This window comes from Hyperolius riggenbachi, chromosome 6 (genome assembly GCF_040937935.1).
Source record: "Hyperolius riggenbachi isolate aHypRig1 chromosome 6, aHypRig1.pri, whole genome shotgun sequence".
Classification (NCBI taxonomy): Eukaryota; Metazoa; Chordata; class Amphibia; order Anura; family Hyperoliidae; genus Hyperolius; species Hyperolius riggenbachi.
In genome coordinates this window covers 98609707-98627753 of record NC_090651.1, presented here as the reverse complement: position 1 = coordinate 98627753, position 18047 = coordinate 98609707, and the positions used below count along the sequence as shown (strand labels likewise).

At 43.8% G+C, this 18047-nt stretch overlaps 1 protein-coding gene across 1 annotated transcript in view; it reads right to left on the bottom strand.

Moving 5' to 3' along the window:
• Positions 1 to 18047, bottom strand: part of ADAMTSL2 (ADAMTS like 2) — a 105767-nt gene that overhangs the window by 46751 nt on the left and 40969 nt on the right. The window contains exons 9-11 of the mRNA XM_068242081.1: positions 12429 to 12509; positions 10564 to 10739; positions 6483 to 6759 (exon numbers count right to left, since the gene is read on the bottom strand). Of these exons, the coding sequence (XP_068098182.1) occupies positions 6483 to 6759; positions 10564 to 10739; positions 12429 to 12509 (534 nt within the window). The remainder of the gene's footprint in view (positions 1 to 6482; positions 6760 to 10563; positions 10740 to 12428; positions 12510 to 18047) is intronic.

Below are 18047 nucleotides of genomic sequence, written 5' to 3'. Positions count from 1 at the left end.
ATTTTCACTGGAGTTCCTCTTTAAATCTGTTTTAAGGCATTTAGATTAGTGCTTCATACACTAAACCACACACTATTACTCCATCCATACTTTACTGATCCCATTATCTTCTACCCTCAGCAAGTCAACAGGCCAATCAGAGAGAAAGCTTTAATTAGCACCCTCTATGATCCTGCCACTGTAATTAGAGACCCACATTATAGTCATATCTGTTTGTCTGTACATAATCCTCTATGGAGACAGCACAGCTTGCTTTAAATCCCATTGACACACCGTGCAGCAGCCACACAGTTAAAACAGCTGGGGAGGGGAATTACCCCACACAATAAAAGTCTGCAGGAGAGGAGGGGCCAAGTCCACTAGACAGCCCTACATCAGTAATAAGGACTACAGCACTTTAGAACCGATGGCCATATCAGATCACATGACCATTCTTTCAAGTAAAAAGACAGGTACTTCTACCTTACATCTTTAAGTTGTCAAATATGCACTATTTGCCATGTGAAGGGAGGAGAGGAGAAGGAGGTGAAGATAATCTTACAAACTGTCTTTACCCTTTAAGTCAAGACAGGACAGTGGCATCACTACTAAGCACTTACACGAGTGCTGACTTTACTGTCCTGGTGGTGGCCTTGGATGTAAGCTTTGGAAACTCCATATCAGATTAGCTACACTAAAATATTTTACAAGTGGTCCACTACTAGGAATGATGAAAGAAATGCAAATCATTCAGACTTTATGCAAATATATGCACATTTTATGCAAATATATGCAGCTTGAAAATGTACCAGTCAAGTCCCACCCAGGTTTAAATTGATTGGTCCATTTTCAAGCTGCATATATTTGCATACAAAATTGCATAACTTTGCATAAACTCAGAAGTATTTGCATCTCATTGCCCATCCCTATCCACTACTCACAAACATGTTTGATTCCAGGAGGTTGTTTTCAAGTCATTTGTTAAACATACTGACAGATAAATTATTTACTTTCGGACAACCCCGGACATACAGCATAAACTTGTTTTTTTGGTTTGAAACAACTTACAACAGCTTATATACGGTAATACTGTAACATGTTACAGCAAAAACATTTAAAAAGAGTACAGTACATTTTGTACATGAGACTTTTGTAACTCAAGTACTGGTAAGCAGACAAGCTGTACTTGGAAACACTCTTCATGTAATATATTAACCACTTCAGTCCGCAGGTGTTTTCACCTCTAGGACAGATGCAATTTTCCCCTGTCAGCACTCCTTCCATTCATTCACCAATAACTTTATTACTACTTATCACAAGAAAACGATCTATATCTTTTTTTTCGCCATGAATTAGGCTTTCTTTGGGTGGTACATTTTGCTAAGAGTTATTTTATTCTAAATGCATTTTAACAGCAATAATAAGAAAAGTATGGAAAAAAAATCATTATTTCAAAGATTTCGGCCATTATAGTTTAAAACAAGACGTTCTACTGTGCATAAAACCCACACATGTTATTTGCCCATTTGTCCTGGTTATTGCAACATTTAAAATATTTCCTTAGTACAATGTATGGCACCAATATTTTATTTGGAAATAAAGGTGCATTTTTTTCAGTTTTGCATCCATCACTAATTACAAGCCCATATAGGCAAAAGTAATATACTCTCACAACATACATATTAAAAAGTTCAGTCCCTAAGGTAACTATATATATATATATATATATATATATATACATATATATATATATATATATATATATATATAATTTTTTTTTTTTTTTTTTTTTTTTTTTAACTGTTACTTTTTTATGTTTTTTTTCCCGCCGCCTCTCCCCGCCCCTCTCTGTGAAGGAAGAGTGAGAGGGGCGGGCAGAGGCGGCGATGCGCCGCGATTGACGTCAGGAGGGGCAGAGCTGAAGCTGAAAGCTCTGCCCCTTCTAGGAAATGCCAGCGGATTGCCCCCCCGGGCGATTTGGGGGCTCTGCAGCCCTCGTTCAGCTATAGGGGTGCGGCGGATTACTTGCGAGCACTGAAGCGAACTATAAGGAAGCTTTTGCCGGCGCGGGCCACAAAATATTGTATCGAGGGCCGCAAATGGCCTGCGGGCCGCGAGTTTGAGACCCCTGCTTTAAAGGGAACCAGAGATAAAAAAATAAAGATTTTATACCTACCTGGGGCTTCCTCCAGCCCCATACGCGCTGATCGATCCCACACCGCCATCCTCCTCTGCTCGCAGCTACGAGAACCGGCTCCTCGCTGTTCAGTCAGTCGGAGCTAGCCTAAGCGTAGCAGAGGTGCGCTCTTTGCGTATCTCTGCAGCAGTGTATGGAGAGATACGTAGAGGGCGCACTTCTCCTGCGTAGCTGGCTCCGATGACATCAGCGACAAAAGCCTGTTCTCGTAGTTGCGGGCAGCGGTGGACGGCGGCATGGGATCGATCAGCGCATATGGGGCTGGAGGAAGCCCCAGGTATGTATAGAATCTTTTTAATTTTTTCAGCAATGTGACATCTCTGGTTCCCTTTAAGTCACCAGCAAGTAGGAAAATACTCAGAGTCATTTGGAGAGGTTTTTTTTCACCTACTTGTTGAGACTTTTTCAAATGTAAATGGCTAAAAAGTTATTTTAAACAGAAGAGGAAAAAGTCCTAGGGGAAAACTTGGCAGAAAAAGTGAATATGATAGGGCCCTAAGTCCATAACTCATTCTACAATCATTAAACACAACATCTTGTTCAGGCACAGAGTGCTCACTCATCTTACTCATGGTACAATACTCTGCTATTACATTACACATATAAATCACCTCCCACAGCAAAAAGCAACCATTCTCTATCTGTAAAATTTTACTAAGAAAATAATGAAAGCCTAGGATCAGGGACAGGTTTTGAACAGATTTCATGAAAGTGATAACGTTAGTAGAGGACAGATTAGTTGGCACCAGATGCTAGCTGTGGACAAGCTCTATGTACCACACCTATTAGAGCTGTGTTCACGTAGATGAATCCAGATACTTGTAAAAGGGAAAAGACGGAGCACCAGCTCTTGCTTATAGGAATGTATTAGTGGTTACATAGGCATACAGGCATTCCAGCAAAGTGTAGGAACAGATACCGGTCTTACGGCCGTTTCACGGCACCTGCCGCTTCTTCAGAGACCAGAGGGGTCCTCTGTTCTCTGAAGAAGCGTCAGTTTCCGTAAAACGACTGTAAGACCGGTATCTCTTCCTACACTTTGCTGGAATGCCTGTATGCCTATGTAACCACTAATAAATTCCTATAAGCAAGAGCTGGTGCTCCGTCTTTTCCCTTTTACAGGTTTATATTAAAGTGGTATTGTACTCAAATTTAACCTGTGGTCTAAACTCTAAAGCATTAAACAAAGCATAAAATTCACAGCTAAAACCACTTGACTGCTTTTTAAGGTACTGGAAGAGTTAAAGGCTCATAAATACATGCAACTATTCCACCCAACTATTATCCAAACTTTGTCTGTTGGACCGATCTATTCACTACCTTTTGTAAGTGACAGTGACATAACAAAAAGGTAATTTATGATGCACTTCACTCTGGGAGAAATGTACGTTTGTATTCATGTATTTTAGCTCTTACAATTTACGGCAATAGTTGTCTTTTAATCCAATGTGGGCACAAAGCTGCAGACAAGTGCACTGAGTAAACTGGAATGCAAAGAGACACGTGGGCACACTTCTGGTAGGCATTTGCAGTAAAAAAAATAATAGTCGGAAAAATACCGCATGTGGGCTGCTGTCGGTAATTTACCCACAGAAGTCTTCAGTAACTGTGTGGTAGTGCAGGACGCTGTCCCAGATGTCACACTTCTCATACTGCCAGCAGTAGCAGCGTCTTGGCAGGGGTGGGAGTGCAGTCAGTGTGAGATACAGAACTCTAAACTCACCTCGGGATGCAGGGAGATGTATCCACCACCGTCTCCCTGATGATGAGCACTTCCCCGATCCATCTTCCAGCTGGCCGGTATCCACGATTTAACACTAAGCATGTAGAGACTTCAAGCGATTGCGGTACTTTGAGTCGCCAGGGATCTTAAAGAACCGCCATGACAGTCGTTATCTGTGCACAACGCTAAGTGGCGTTTGCATGATTGTGCGCCTGTACCCACGTTGCAAGATCCCGTAAATGTCTGCTTGTCGCTCAAAAAAATGCCGGCCGTTGGGAAAAAAAGGTGGGTAAAGGCCGTAACCCTCTGCATTAAGCTGCTGTTATGAATGGTGAAAAAAAAGCACCCCCAACATAGCTTTAAACAGACTGCCTTCTCCAGATCTGATGCTCTGTGTCTTAGCCATTTTCCGACACCTTTGAAGGTATACAGGGAAACCATTCTTAATGTACTCTTCTCCCTCATGTCTCTTAGTTGTTACAAGTGAAGTGAATAGCAGGACAGGGAGGCTCTTCCTAGAAATCACTGCCCCCCCCCCCCCTCAAAGCTTTGGATGGGGCCCCCACCCCCTCCATATTGGTAAACTGAGAACCAATGTTATTCTATTGGCTAGTGCACACTTGAATGTGTTTTCCCCATGCAGATAAAAACAGTCAGCAGTGAAGCACTGCCTACATTTTCTGTATCAATTACATTAGCTTCTGTGATAAAACGTGCATGTATTCACACATACAGACACACATGGTATGCAGAAAACGCATGCAGAAAACAGACAAACAATTTTTCTCCCAGCCTCAGCTTATTACACTCTGTCCATCTCTGATGGAGCAGAACTGGCTTTGCAGACTCCTCCAGCATCACTACAGTACACAGCACTTGGGGAGGCGTAGAGAGGTTGGGAGCTGGGAGCTGTACATAAAAGCCTGCTGCACACTGAATCGGGACTGTCTACAAATCTTTATCCACAAAACTTTGTATGATACCTTATCAGTGGCTGAGCAGATGCAGTCATTAGAACAACCGTGCAGAGCGCAGAACGTTTTTTCTCTCCTTGCCCTTAGTTGTCAGTCTTTCAGGACAGGGCCCCCTGTGGTTTCTGGGCCCTCCTGCGGCTGCATCCCTTGCAGGGTCTATTATTACGCCCCTGCTAGGAGTCCTGGTTTACTGTGAGCTTGCTGGGGAATCTGTTCCACCGCATGTCTGAAGTAAGTTACTGACAGCTAAGCTTAGAGCTGGTCTTAAAAACTGACCATTTATACTGGTTTTACCGACTGCTGTAGTCTTTGAGAATGGACATTTACTGACATTTAAAGGGAACCAGAAGTGAGGAAAATTATTTAAAATAAACACATGATGTAGCTGCAAATGAATATTACATACTAACCTATCATAAATAAAAATAAAACCCTGTTTCTTTAAAAATGTTCCCTCCCTCCTTACAGCCAGCCAATTATGGCGATCGGCTGTCATAGGCTTCTGCCTATGAGAGCCGATCGCTCTCTTGTCCCCCAGGGGGACAGCCGTGTGACACGGCTGTCCCCAGTACAGAGCTGCTGCCGATCACAGCGATGTACATGGAAATAGACAGCGATCACGCCGACTAACAGTCTCCCGAGCGGCAATAGCCGCTCGGAGACTGAAGGCGGGCCGGAGCTCCGCCCCCCCAAGCAGGAGATGCGCGCGCAGCCTGCGCGCGATCTCCTGCAAAACAGACCCCAGGACTTTATGCCAATCGCCGTCAGGCGGTCCTGGGGCTGCCGCCGCGGCCGCGCCCATCGGCGTGACACGGTCGGCAGAGGTTAAGGAAGTTTTACCGCACAAGTCGGTAATTTACCTCACTGGTCAGTAATTTAACTTTTTCATGCAGCCACAGGCTTAAAAAATTGATTTTACCGAAAATTGCTCTAAAACGTATGTGTTTTTTGTATTACCGCATTCGGTAATGCCAGGCCCGGTCCGCCCATGATGCCAAGTGAGGCGACTTCCTCAGGCAGCAGAAGTCTTGGGGCAGCACATGGCAGAAACAGGAATTGAAGAGGGTGCCTGGCCAACCTATACTGGGGGCTATTGTACCTAGCGACCAATACTGGGGGCACCCATACCTGGCTACCTACCTATACTGAGGGTGTTTTTTGGGGGGCTCACCGTAGCTATAACTGCGGTGCAAATTGTCAGGTGCCGTGCAAACATTCCAATTCGGAAAGGAGGGGGGGGGGCGCGTATTCTCACAAGTTTGCCTCAGGCAGCAAAAAGTCTAAAACGGGCCCTGGGTAATGCTTTCAGAATTGAGGCCAATGTGGCAAACGTTCTAGAGTACCTATCTCCCACATAACTCCAGTACTGTGCTGCATTTAAGAAGATTCAGCTGGCCTAAACAAATTCTATGAAATTGCTTTATTCTAGACAGAATGTTTGTGGGATTTAGTACTGTAGAAAGATTTGGCCTGCAGTTAAGCTCTCTGCAGACGGTACATTACATAGATTCTTCATACAGTCTGGCCTGCAGTGTGGCCCGTGTTTATAGACACAGCTGGAACAGTTTTAGCATGACTTCAGTTCCTGAACACAAGAGATGATGCTTACCTTCTGTCTGGTCTTCCTCTACTGTCCCTTGTTCTTTGCTTGTCCTCTCCTGAGGTATGTACGAGTTCTCTGCCTCTTGGGTGCTTCCCCAGTTCCAGGTGTCGGCTGTATCAGGCAAGTCTCTGTCAGACTCTCTCTGCGTCACACTTTGTACATTGCTTGGAGCAGCTGGAGCTGGCTGGAGCGGCTCGGAGTGCAGAGGGAGAGGTGACTGAGGCACGTGAGGTACTGTGTATTCAAAGGTTATGTGTGGAATCTTCCCATTGAAGTTGTAGTACTAAATCACAAAAATGCACTGCATAAATTATACATGAAAGTTAGCGGTAATTTACAATGCATTGTAATGTTCAATAATAGAAAAGGCGTGCATGAAAAAAGAGCGCCAGGAAAAAAGGGCCCGGCTGGATAACGAAATGGCGCTAGCGGATAACGAAATCTCAATAACGATAAACATTGTTAACGAACCTGGTTAACGATAAATAGTTTTAAACCAGACGGGAGATAATAACGAAAAGATATTAACGTTAAAAATCGTAACGTAACTCAACAATACAGCAATAAACCCAACCCTAGCCTCACACAGAACCCTCCCCTGGTGGTAGCTAAAACTAACCACTCCCCTGGTGGTGCCTAACCCGAACCACCCCTCGGTGGTGCCTAACCTTAACCACCCCTGCCGTGGTGCCTAACCCTAACTACCCCCCCAGTGTTGCCTAACCCTAACCGCCCCCTGGGTGGTGCCTAACCCTAACCACGTACCCTGCAGAAACACCCTTTTACACACAGAAACAATAATATCTTTGATAACGTAAAATCTGTACATACAAACAAAATAATATGACAAAACCTATAACATTGCAAGCTTCTAAAATGATAACATACTTCATAAACTTTAATGTTCAAATGTTGTTAACTACTGTATATTTATCGGGCGCCCTTTTTTCTGCTTTTTTCGCCGTATTTACAATAATTGCAATGGAGTCTAGTGGCGGCACCCTTTCGTCCACTAGCCGCCTGATACCTACATCATGAAACAGATTTCTATTACTAAACAGGTTCTGTACGGTGTTCTCATCCTTGCCTATACCTGCAAGAGGGCATCACTGGCCTTTGACTCACAGGGGTATGTAACAGCTAAAAGCTTAAGTGGGCAAATAAAAACATTCTCTCCTAATTCTTTTTTCAACCTTGGTTTCTGCTTTTCTCCTTCTCCCCTCCATCATTGGTCCTAAGAATGTTGTAAGCCCTCAACTACCGGTAGTCTATGGATGTAAGTAGTAAGTGTCTACTGAGTAGGGATGATCAATGACAGGCAAATATTTCAGTTTATGCAAATGTATGTAAATGTTTATGCAAATGTATACAGCTTGAAAATGGACCAGTCAATTTAAACCTGACTTGATCGGTCCATTTTCAAGCTGCATATATTTGCATACAAATGTACATACATTTGCATAAACTCAGAAATACTGTATGTGCACCTCATTGATCATGCCTATTACCGAGTACCAGGTTTTGTTGCCTAGGCCCAAGGGGATATGTATTCCTGCACCATAATGTTGTGAGAAGCACTGCACTAACACACCATATTTTAATGTCTGTTTTATGTCATTTATTTTACTTCTGCTTATGGGGGATTAAGCTCAAATTAAAAAATAATATTAAAATGAAAAAAGGTGCCCTTAAAGTGAACCAGAGACGAAGCACCCTCTTGTATTTTACCATATATATCAGTGGGAACATTAGAGAAAACACCTACCCTGCTCTCTGTTTCATTCTTCACTGCTCAGCCTGCTTCTAATCAGCCCTGATAAAATCCCCGACTGAGCATTCAGTGTGGCTTTGCTCAGGCATCATTATAGCTGAGTCATTATAGCAGACCCAGAAGGGGGCAGGCGTGGGCTTGAAAAGACATCAGAGAAGACAGACTCCGCTATAATGATTCCTGAGCAATGCCAGACTGAATGCTCAGTTGGGGGTTTTATCAGGGCTGATTAGAAGCAGGCTGAGCAGTGAAAAATGAAACAGAGAGCAGGGTAGGTGTTTTCTCTAATGTTCCCACTGATATTGTATATGGTAAAATACATGAGGGTGCTTCGTCTCTGGTTCACTTTAAAATATATACAAACCAGAATTGTGGCATATCAGTGATTAATTTTGTGCTACCATCTCTTCAAGTAAGCAGAATTCCTGATACCTGCCAGACAGACATGTATATATGATAAACATACCTGAACTCACCTCCACTGGCACGGCTGAATTGCAGTGGGTGGAGTTTTTCTTCGTTTCTTCAATTTTTCTCAATCTTCAGTTATTATCTTGTCTGTTTGATCACCTATCTAACAGTTCGCTACCAATGTATCCATCACCCAACCATATAGTTCTTTCTCTACCTACACAGCCACACAAGACATGGATCTGCATACTTTCCTCTTCTGCCCTATAATACTACATAGCTGGTTGGTGTACTTTAGTGGTGTGCAGAACTGAGCTCTATGTCATGTCATTCAGAACTTCTCCTCATTACCTCCCAGCACCAGGGTGAAGTGTCAATCACAGGAGTTGCAGCTTCAGAATGTGAGAGCAGAAGGAACTTTTACCAGGCCACTACCACTATAGCTGCTATGCATGCTGGGAAATTCCGGAGGTGGCATGTCCTCCCCTGAAACCATCCTCTATTTCTGCTGGACTGCAGATCAGAGTATAACGGTCAAAGAAAAAAAAACGGAATTTTACCATTTCAATTTGAGAACCTAAATGTAAATTCCTCCAAACCCTGGGAAACTGCAATGTGATTTGAAAGAGAATCGGTGACAAGTATGCATTGTGATAACCTGAATATCCACTCTGAAATTGATCTAGCAGAGAAGTCCTGCAGTGTTATCAGACTTGGAATTAAATAAGTTAAATTAATAAATTAAATAACATTTGTAATGTAATCTTTTATTCTTTATTTTTATTTAAAGCAGAGATGGGAGGTTGTTGCTTTTTTTCTTGTGTTATCACCAGCAAAACCTCTAAGTAGTTGTCACATCCCAGCTTACTAAGAATTCAGAGAAATGTCTTTGCATAAGTCAAAGAGATATTTTAAGAAACATGTCGGTTGACTAGTGGATCCAAAGATGAGAGTTAAAGGACCACTGTCGTGAAAATCTTAAAATGTAAAATACATGTAAACACATACAAATAAGAAGTGCGTTTCTTCCAGAGTAAAATGAGCCATAAATTACTTTTCTCCTATGTTGCTGTCACTTACAGTAAGTAGTAGAAATCTGACAGAACCGACAGGTTTTGGGCTAGTCCATCTCTCCATAGGACACTCCCTAAAAAAGATTTATGTAAAGATGCTGGTCAGCCTTCCTGCTCATGGCATTTACGCGGAGCAACTGCCATTGACTAAGTGCTTTTGAATATAAAGAAAACACTGAGAAGCCTCCATGAGGAGATGGGTTAGCCCAAAACCTGTTGGTTCTGTCAGATTTCTACTACCTACTGTAACTGACAGCAACATAGGAGAGAAGTAATTTATGGCTGATTTTACTCTGGAAGAAACAGACTTCTTATATGTATATGTTTACATATATTTTACATTTTAAGAGCAACAATATTTGTGAGAACTTGCTTACAGCATTTATCTTTTCCTGTGTCAGCCTTGAAGGACCCCTAAAAGGCTGTCTATTATATTGCCCTAACCCAGTGTTTCTTACAGTATGAATATATCCTGCTGTTCAAAATAGTTAATGAACAAAGCCTTTCGTTTACTGTATTACTGACAGACGCTTCTCAATTATGTAAATTTCACAAATTTAAAATGCTGTGGAAGCTCATTAAGATGCCTCTCAAGATGATAGCCAAGAGACAAGAGAATATAAATAAACAGTGAAAACAGATGCATCCCACTGACAAACTCTACAGTCATAAAATGTAAGACTAGTGATTCAGATTCTCAGAAATACCAGTTTGTGACAATCTTTTTAAGCATTCAATTGCTGGTTATTAGCTGGCAAGAGGTTATCTTCTGGAACATGAATACATTATAGGCTGAAAAGCAAGCAGAAGGGCTGGGGTCTCACACACACACCATGACACTGAGGGACTGGTTAGTCGGCCCTGGAGTAGTCAGATATTCCAGTCCCTCGCTCTGTACATTTGGTGGCCGTCTGTATTTGACCAGCGTCCCTGCGACCCGGAAATTCTGAGGATTATCCATCATCATGTTCCCGTTAATGTAAAAATTCCCGGCGGAGTCTGCCAGAGCTAAGGAAGGAGAACAAGTCAGAATAAGAGACAAGAAATAATATTATGCAGTTTAACCACTATTAGGATATCTGTCACTGAATGTTTACTTTACTTTGTCTTTGACTAGGGTTTGTGTTTGAATTTGGATATTTATCCATTGGATGCAGTACTTAAAGTGGTCTGAAAGTCAGCATTTCTACTTTGCTCTAAAAGGTATTACTTTAACAATTAAATTAAAAGGTATTACTTTAACAAGACTTTGTTTTTTTCTACCTACATACTTTGCTCTAAAAGATTCCTCACAGCTTGAAAGCTACTATCCCAGAATTTTTTTTTAGGAGCATATCACTGAAATGATTAAACAAAGCACTTTGTCCTGCTATTCAGCTTCAAATCCACATCTAAACTGGAGAAAACAGTATCTTTGTTTGCATTCCAATGTTGATACATGTGTGTAAAAACAGTGTAACAAGTAAAAAGGAGCTCTCTGTGCTTCAAGCACACAAACAGCTCAGAACAGCTAATTAGAAGATGTTAATATATCATAAAAAGCAGTTTGAATAAAATGCAATGGCAGGTTTCAGGGCAATACAAAGTAGGAAAACACATTTTTATTGAATGTTATGTTGGAGTTTCAAACCACTTTAAAGCAAAGCACTTCATTAGCAGGATAATAAGACATGTTGTATTGAAAATTTCGAAGGCAAGTTAAAGAGAGCCTGAGGTGGGCTCATATAATAAAAAAAACCTATGCTACCTGATCCGGAGGGCTAGAGGGAACAGGTAGCAACCATCCCTGCCGCTCCGTTGGCCTGCAGTGGCTTTCTTTTACTTACGTGACACTGGAAAGAGAGAAATCTTTCTCTCAGCATGGGCGGGGGAGCGGCAGGGGGCGTGGCCAGGAAGAGGCCCCGGTGGGCGTTTTGAGCAGGGAATCCCTCTCCTCCTATTACCCTCTGGAACAGCAACAATTATTGTCGCTAATTTGGGGGGGCTATAGCGCAGTGCTGAGGGGCAGAGATTGGCAGGGGGGGAGGCACAGAGGCATGTCATGAGTCACCACCCATCCCTTTATAGTGTACTGTATATAAATACATATATATTCAAAATCTACATAGGGATGGTCAATGAGATCATAGTAATTTCAAGTTGGTACAAATGTTATGCGGCTTGGAAATGGACTAACACCCCAAAAAACGCATCATTCCGAAATCCCTATTCAAGACAAGACAAATAACATTTATATCGCGCTTTTCTCCTGGCGGACTCAAAGCGCCAGAGCTGCAGCCACTAGGACGCACTCTATAGGCAGTAGCAGTGTTAGGGAGACTTGCCTAAGGTCTCTACTGAATAGGTCCTGGCTTACTGAACAGGCAGAGCCGAGATTCAAACCCTGGTCTCCTGCGTCAGAGGCAGAGCCCTTAACCATTACACTATCCAGCCAACAGGTACTGTTGAACATCCATCTATGCTGTTTTATGGGAAAACTGAAGTGAGAGGAATGTGGAAACTGCCATATCTATTCTCTCCTACAATTTGATGCATTACATTTTAGTAGGGAGGTATTTTGGTCTCTTTCAGCCCCGTACACACTACTAGGAGGTCTGGGCCACCATACGCTGGCTGGGCAATCTGTGGCCTCTCTGTAAAGCACATGTTAAATAGCTTTGATGATTGTAGAAATAGCAGCCAGCCACTATTTCTCACCTAGAATATTTTCTGTATTCCTTTTCTCTGTTATCATGATGTCAAAAGCACCTGCTGGAATTGTTGAGATGAGAGCATAGCCTGGAAAACAAAGCATGGATATAGCAGATGACTTACAGATACTTTATTTAAACAATACAGTGTATCTTGCAGATAAATATGTGCTGATCTAGTTTTTGACAGCAACAGCAACATTACCATAGGTTCTTGCATCAGGCCCCTAGTTACAGTGTTTTTAATATTTGGACAAACTTTGTTTTCCCCATCATTTTATCCCTCTGATTTCAAGTCACCCATAAGCATAGTAACCCTAAAGCTTCTTCTTATTAATATATGCCTGTCTTAAATACAATGGGCTCGATTCACAAAGCGGTGCTAACCCAGTTAGCATGCCTAAAAGACTTTAGGCGTGATAACCATTGCACCACGCTGGTGAAAAGCCAGTTTAGGCGTGATAAGTTTAGGCGTGATAAGTTTAGGCATGATAAGTTTAGGCGTGATAAGTTTAGATTGCGCGCAAAGTCCCGCACGCAAAGCAGCGCCATTAAACTCTATGCGAAGTGCACCAGACTTTGCTAGCGCAAAACTTTTTTTGATCAGCTGTGCACTGCAGAGCTAACCCAGTCGGTGCTATAGTTATCACGCCTAAACTTATCACGCCTAAACTTATCACACCTAAGCTTATCACGCCTAAACTGAGTTTAGGCGTGATGAAGGGCTTTTCAGCAGCGTGCTAACTGTTAGCACCGCTTTGTGAATCAAGCCCAATGTCTACGGAGGGGGTGTGGAAGCAAGGAGGCTTCTCAAGGAAAAACAATGATTGGTTGATAATATGATATCTAGGCTTGGTTCAACCTGTCAATCTGATGGGAAATTGCATGATGTGCGCCTACAATTAGAGAAATCATCAGATTTTCAGATAACAGAAACTATTTTTCATTCGTAAGCATAACATTTTCATACGTAAGCATAACATGCCCTAGACAGTGATAATAAACTGAGAAGGATCTTCTATGAGTCTGATCACTTTTACATGAACAATCAGCCTCACAAAATGGTGTCTTTACAGTGGTTTTATGGATGCAGACAGCTCTTGGGATTAGCATGTGTGGTTTTAATGGTCATAAATGAGCTTTATAAGTTGAAGCCAAGTGACTAAGCACAATGAAGTAAGGAACTGGAGCAAGCATCTGTTCCACTCCTGTGTAAGGGGTCAGAGAACTTGTTAAAACCATTTGACTTTTACATGCCGTCTGGGATTGCCTTTAAAATGCGCTTTACGTAGATCTTTTCCTTCATTCGGCCATGTGTAGCTAGTAACCAAAGGGATATGAAATCACAGTTGTTAGGCTCTATAAGGAAACTTACATGTACGGTATGTAAGCAAAAAGCAGGCTAGACTTTCAGCCAAAGCTTTCTATGCTTTTAGGAAATAGAATTCTCGGACGTTGAGGAGATCTCCCTTCCCATCTTTTTACTGTTTTGTAGACACCCAGGGCCCAGTAGAGGCTAAAAGCAGTCTCACTGACTTCTAAGTAGAGTCTCCCCAAAGCAGAGGCCTGGGTGTCAACAGGACAGGATGTGAATGAAATATATTAAACCTCACTAATAAGCAAATTACAGCCATAAAAGTTTTCCTGGTAGAATACACTTACGAGGGAGAGATAGGAACAGGTCAATAGTGCAATAGTGGCTGCCACTAAGCAGAGACAACAAAACATTCAATGTACTTTGTAAATGTTTAAATATAAAATAAAACCATGGGATATCTAAAAATAAAGTCATTTATAGAAGTAGGAGGATATGTACAATTATTTATCTCATCAGTTTATTTTCACCTAGGTCGCACTTTAACAGCTTACCGTATTTTTCGGACCATAAGACGCACTTTTTCTTCCCCAAAAGTTGGGGGGAAAAGTACCTGCGTCTTATGGTCCGAATGTAACAATTGAGACCACCCCCAGGCGCCCACACATACACAGCAGCTGACCCCCTGCATCCACCGCACTAGCTGGTCAATAACCTGGGATGCTGTCAATCAGGGACGCTGCAGTGGCCAGACACGCTAACTTCCGACATCCACCACTTCCGACATCCACCGCATCACTTTACGCATCTGCTTCGTCTCTTATCTTCATATGTTAGTATCAGTTGCCCGGCCCGCCGTCTAATTACATGGGGACGCAGTCAATCATAGCCGCTGCACCGGCCAAACACGCTGACCCCACGCCGTCCATTACACCAGCACTCGCTGTTCCTACTGTGTAATCTATTCAAACTACCGCTGGCCAATCAGGCGGGGGCCGATGGTCTTGAGGGCGGGACAAGGCTCTGCCATACTAGCCAATCACAGCACTCGTTCTGATCAGAGCGAGTGCAGTGATTGGCTAGTATGGCAGAGCCTTGTCCCGCCCTCAAGACCATCGGCCCCCGCCTGATTGGCCAGCGGTAGTTTGAATAGATTACACAGTAGGAACAGCGAGTGCTGGTGTAATGGACGGTGTGGGGTCAGCGTGTTTGGCCGGTGCAGCGGCTATGATTGACTGCGTCCCCATGTAATTAGACGGCGGGCCGGGCAACTGATACTAACATATGAAGATAAGAGACGAAGCAGATGCGTAAAGTGATGCGGTGGATGTCGGAAGTGGTGGATGTCGGAAGTTAGCGTGTCTGGCCACTGCAGCGTCCCTGATTGACAGCATCCCAGGTTATTGACCAGCGGGCATCTGATTAAAACATATAGAGGCAGAGGCCAGGCAGAAAACTGATGCGGTGGACGGCAGGAGTTAGCGTGTCTGACTGCTGCAATGGCCATGATTGACAGCGCCATCATGTGATTGGCCGGCAGGCATCTGAAAGGTACATATGGAAGAAGAGTAGGTGATGCGCTGGACAGCGACCTGGACAGAGAGAGGGGACACAGGACTAACAAAGGAAGGACATGGGGGACATAGAATGGACATAGGTGGACACAGAAAGCACTGAGGAGGACACAGAGGGACACAAAAGGTAAAAGGGGAACCCAGAAGGTACAAGGGAGACATACAAATTTGGGGGAATTGGAGGAACAGATTCATAAGACGCCCCTGTGCCATGGACGCACCAGGATAAGTATGTATATTTTTTTCCTGATTTTTGCCCTCTAAACCTAGGTGCGTCTTATGGTCCGGAGCGTCTTATGGTCCGAAAAATACGGTATATTTCTGCTTCCATGGAGTTAATCCCTGCCATATAAGTTCACTAGTGTGTCCGTGTGTGTGTGTGTGTGTAGGCACGCATGTGTGTGTATGTGTGTGTGTACGCGTGTGTGTGTACGCGCGTGTGTGTGTAAATGTGTATGTGTGTGTGTGTGTACGCGCGTGTGTGTGTGTGTGTGTGTGTGTGTGTGTACGCGCGCGTGTGTACGCGCGTGTGTGCGTGTGTACGCGCGCGTGTGTGTGTGTACGCGCGTGTGTGTACGCGCATGTGTGTGTGTACGCGTGTGTGTGTGCGTGTACGGGCGTGTGTGTGTGTGTGTACGCGCGTGTGTGAACGCGCGTGTGTGTGTGTACGCGCGCGTGTGTGTGTGTACGCATGCATGTGTACGCGCGCGTGTGTATGTGCGTGTGTGTGTACGCGTGTGTGTGTGTGTATACGCGTGTGTGCGCGCGCGCGTGTGTGTGTGTGTATGCGTGTGTGTGTATATGCATGTGTATGCGTGTGTGTGTATATGCATGTGTGTGTGTGTGTGTGTGTGTGTGCGCGCGTGTGTGTGTATACGTATGCGTGTGTGTGTACGCGCGCGTGTGTGTGTACGCACACGTGTGTGTGTGTGTGTGTGTGTGTGTGTGTGTGTGTGTGCACGCACGTGTGTGTGAGTATATGTATGTGTGTGTGTGTGTGTGTGTGTGTGTGTGTGTACGCGCGTGTGTGTACGCACGTGTGTGTGTGTGTGTGTGTGTATGCACGTGTGTGTGTGTGTGTGTGAGTATATGTGTGTGTACGCGTGCGTGTGTGTGTGTGTGTACGCACGCGTGTGTGTGTGTACGCACGTGTGTGTGAGTATATGTATGTGTGTGTGTTTGTACGCGTGTGTGTGTGTGTGTACGCGTGTGTGTGAGTATATGTATGTGTGTGTGTGTATGTGGCAAAAACAGAAAAGGTTGGGGTAAGTGAGAGGCCAATGTCTATCTATTTATATTTAAAGCATAGTAAGGAAAGGAATCTTAGTGAAGACATTGACACTTATCACTACCACAGTATAAATAGGCAGACTAGGAATACGTCAGAATGCTGAGGTATGTAAATAGTTTCCAAGTATAGAATTAATTATTTTACATATTTGATATTTCAGTCATAGTTACAGATTGCTCAGCAAGGTCACGGTGAACAATTGATTAACAAGCTGACACATCATTGCATTCCAGCGGTTCTGGGGGTGTGTTTGGCTTTCAGGGACAACAAAGGGACAATTAGCATATCCAGCAGTGATGCATTGTGGGAGACCTCATATGCTCACTCCATCCTGAATAATCGAAAATACCTTCTGCTTTAAAGGGAACCAGAGAGGAATGATTTTCTAAAATATAAAAAGAGTTTATACATACCTGGGGCTTCCTCCAGCCCCATAAGCCTGGATCGCTCCCACGCCTTCATCCTCCGCTTCCTGGATCCGCCGGTACCGGGCCCATCACTTCTGGCGGACGCGGCCAATTCTCCGCATCACAGGGGCTCCCTCCATACCGGTACGCATGCGGCTGCGCAGTAGGCAGCCACACGCGTACCTGTATGGAGGGAGCGCCTTGTAATGCGGAGAATTGGCCGCGTCCGCCAGCCGACTGGAGGTAATGACGGGACCCGGTATCGGCGGTTCCAGGAAGCGGAGGACGGCGGCGTGGGAGCGATCCGTGCATATGGGGCTGGAGGAAGCCCCAGGTATGTATACTTCATCCTCTCTGGTTCCCTTTAAGAAGACAAATTTCTGTTTTGCATAGCGTTTTTAGTAAGAGGGCTTTTTGGACTTTTTTAGCCCCTTACACACTCCTTGGAATTCTGGTTCACCATGAACTTGCTGGGCAATCTCTGACTCTGGGTGTTTTAAGTCCTACCTCATAGAGCCATATAAATCCATGCCATGCACTGATGAGAATCAACTAGTCCGAAACAGTCTGTATGCATGTTGGATTAGTGTGACTGTAAAAATGAACAAGCTGACACATCAATGCATTCCAGCAGTTCTGGAGGTGTGTTTGGCTTTCAGGGACTACAAAGGGACAATTTGCATATTCAGCAGTGATGCCGAGAGGCTGGTAATGCAGGGCTGTTTTTAGGCATAGGCAAACCAGGCAGATGCCTACGGTGACTCCTAAAGGAGGGGGCACCAAAGAGCTATTCTTACCACCCAGTGTTTTATGGAATTCTTATACAGCTCTGCTAATTCTATTAGGAAATTGAGGGATGGAGATCTGAATAGCATAACAATTACAGGTATGTGGCAAGTGCTATCATGTGCTAATTGGGCTGCAATTGTTTCAGGCTGGACATAAACAGTATATCTTATATATTAGCTACACATCCCCCATAACAATTAAAGAAAAAGTTTCTCATGTGAGTTCAGTGAGTTAAGGTCAGAAAGGTACA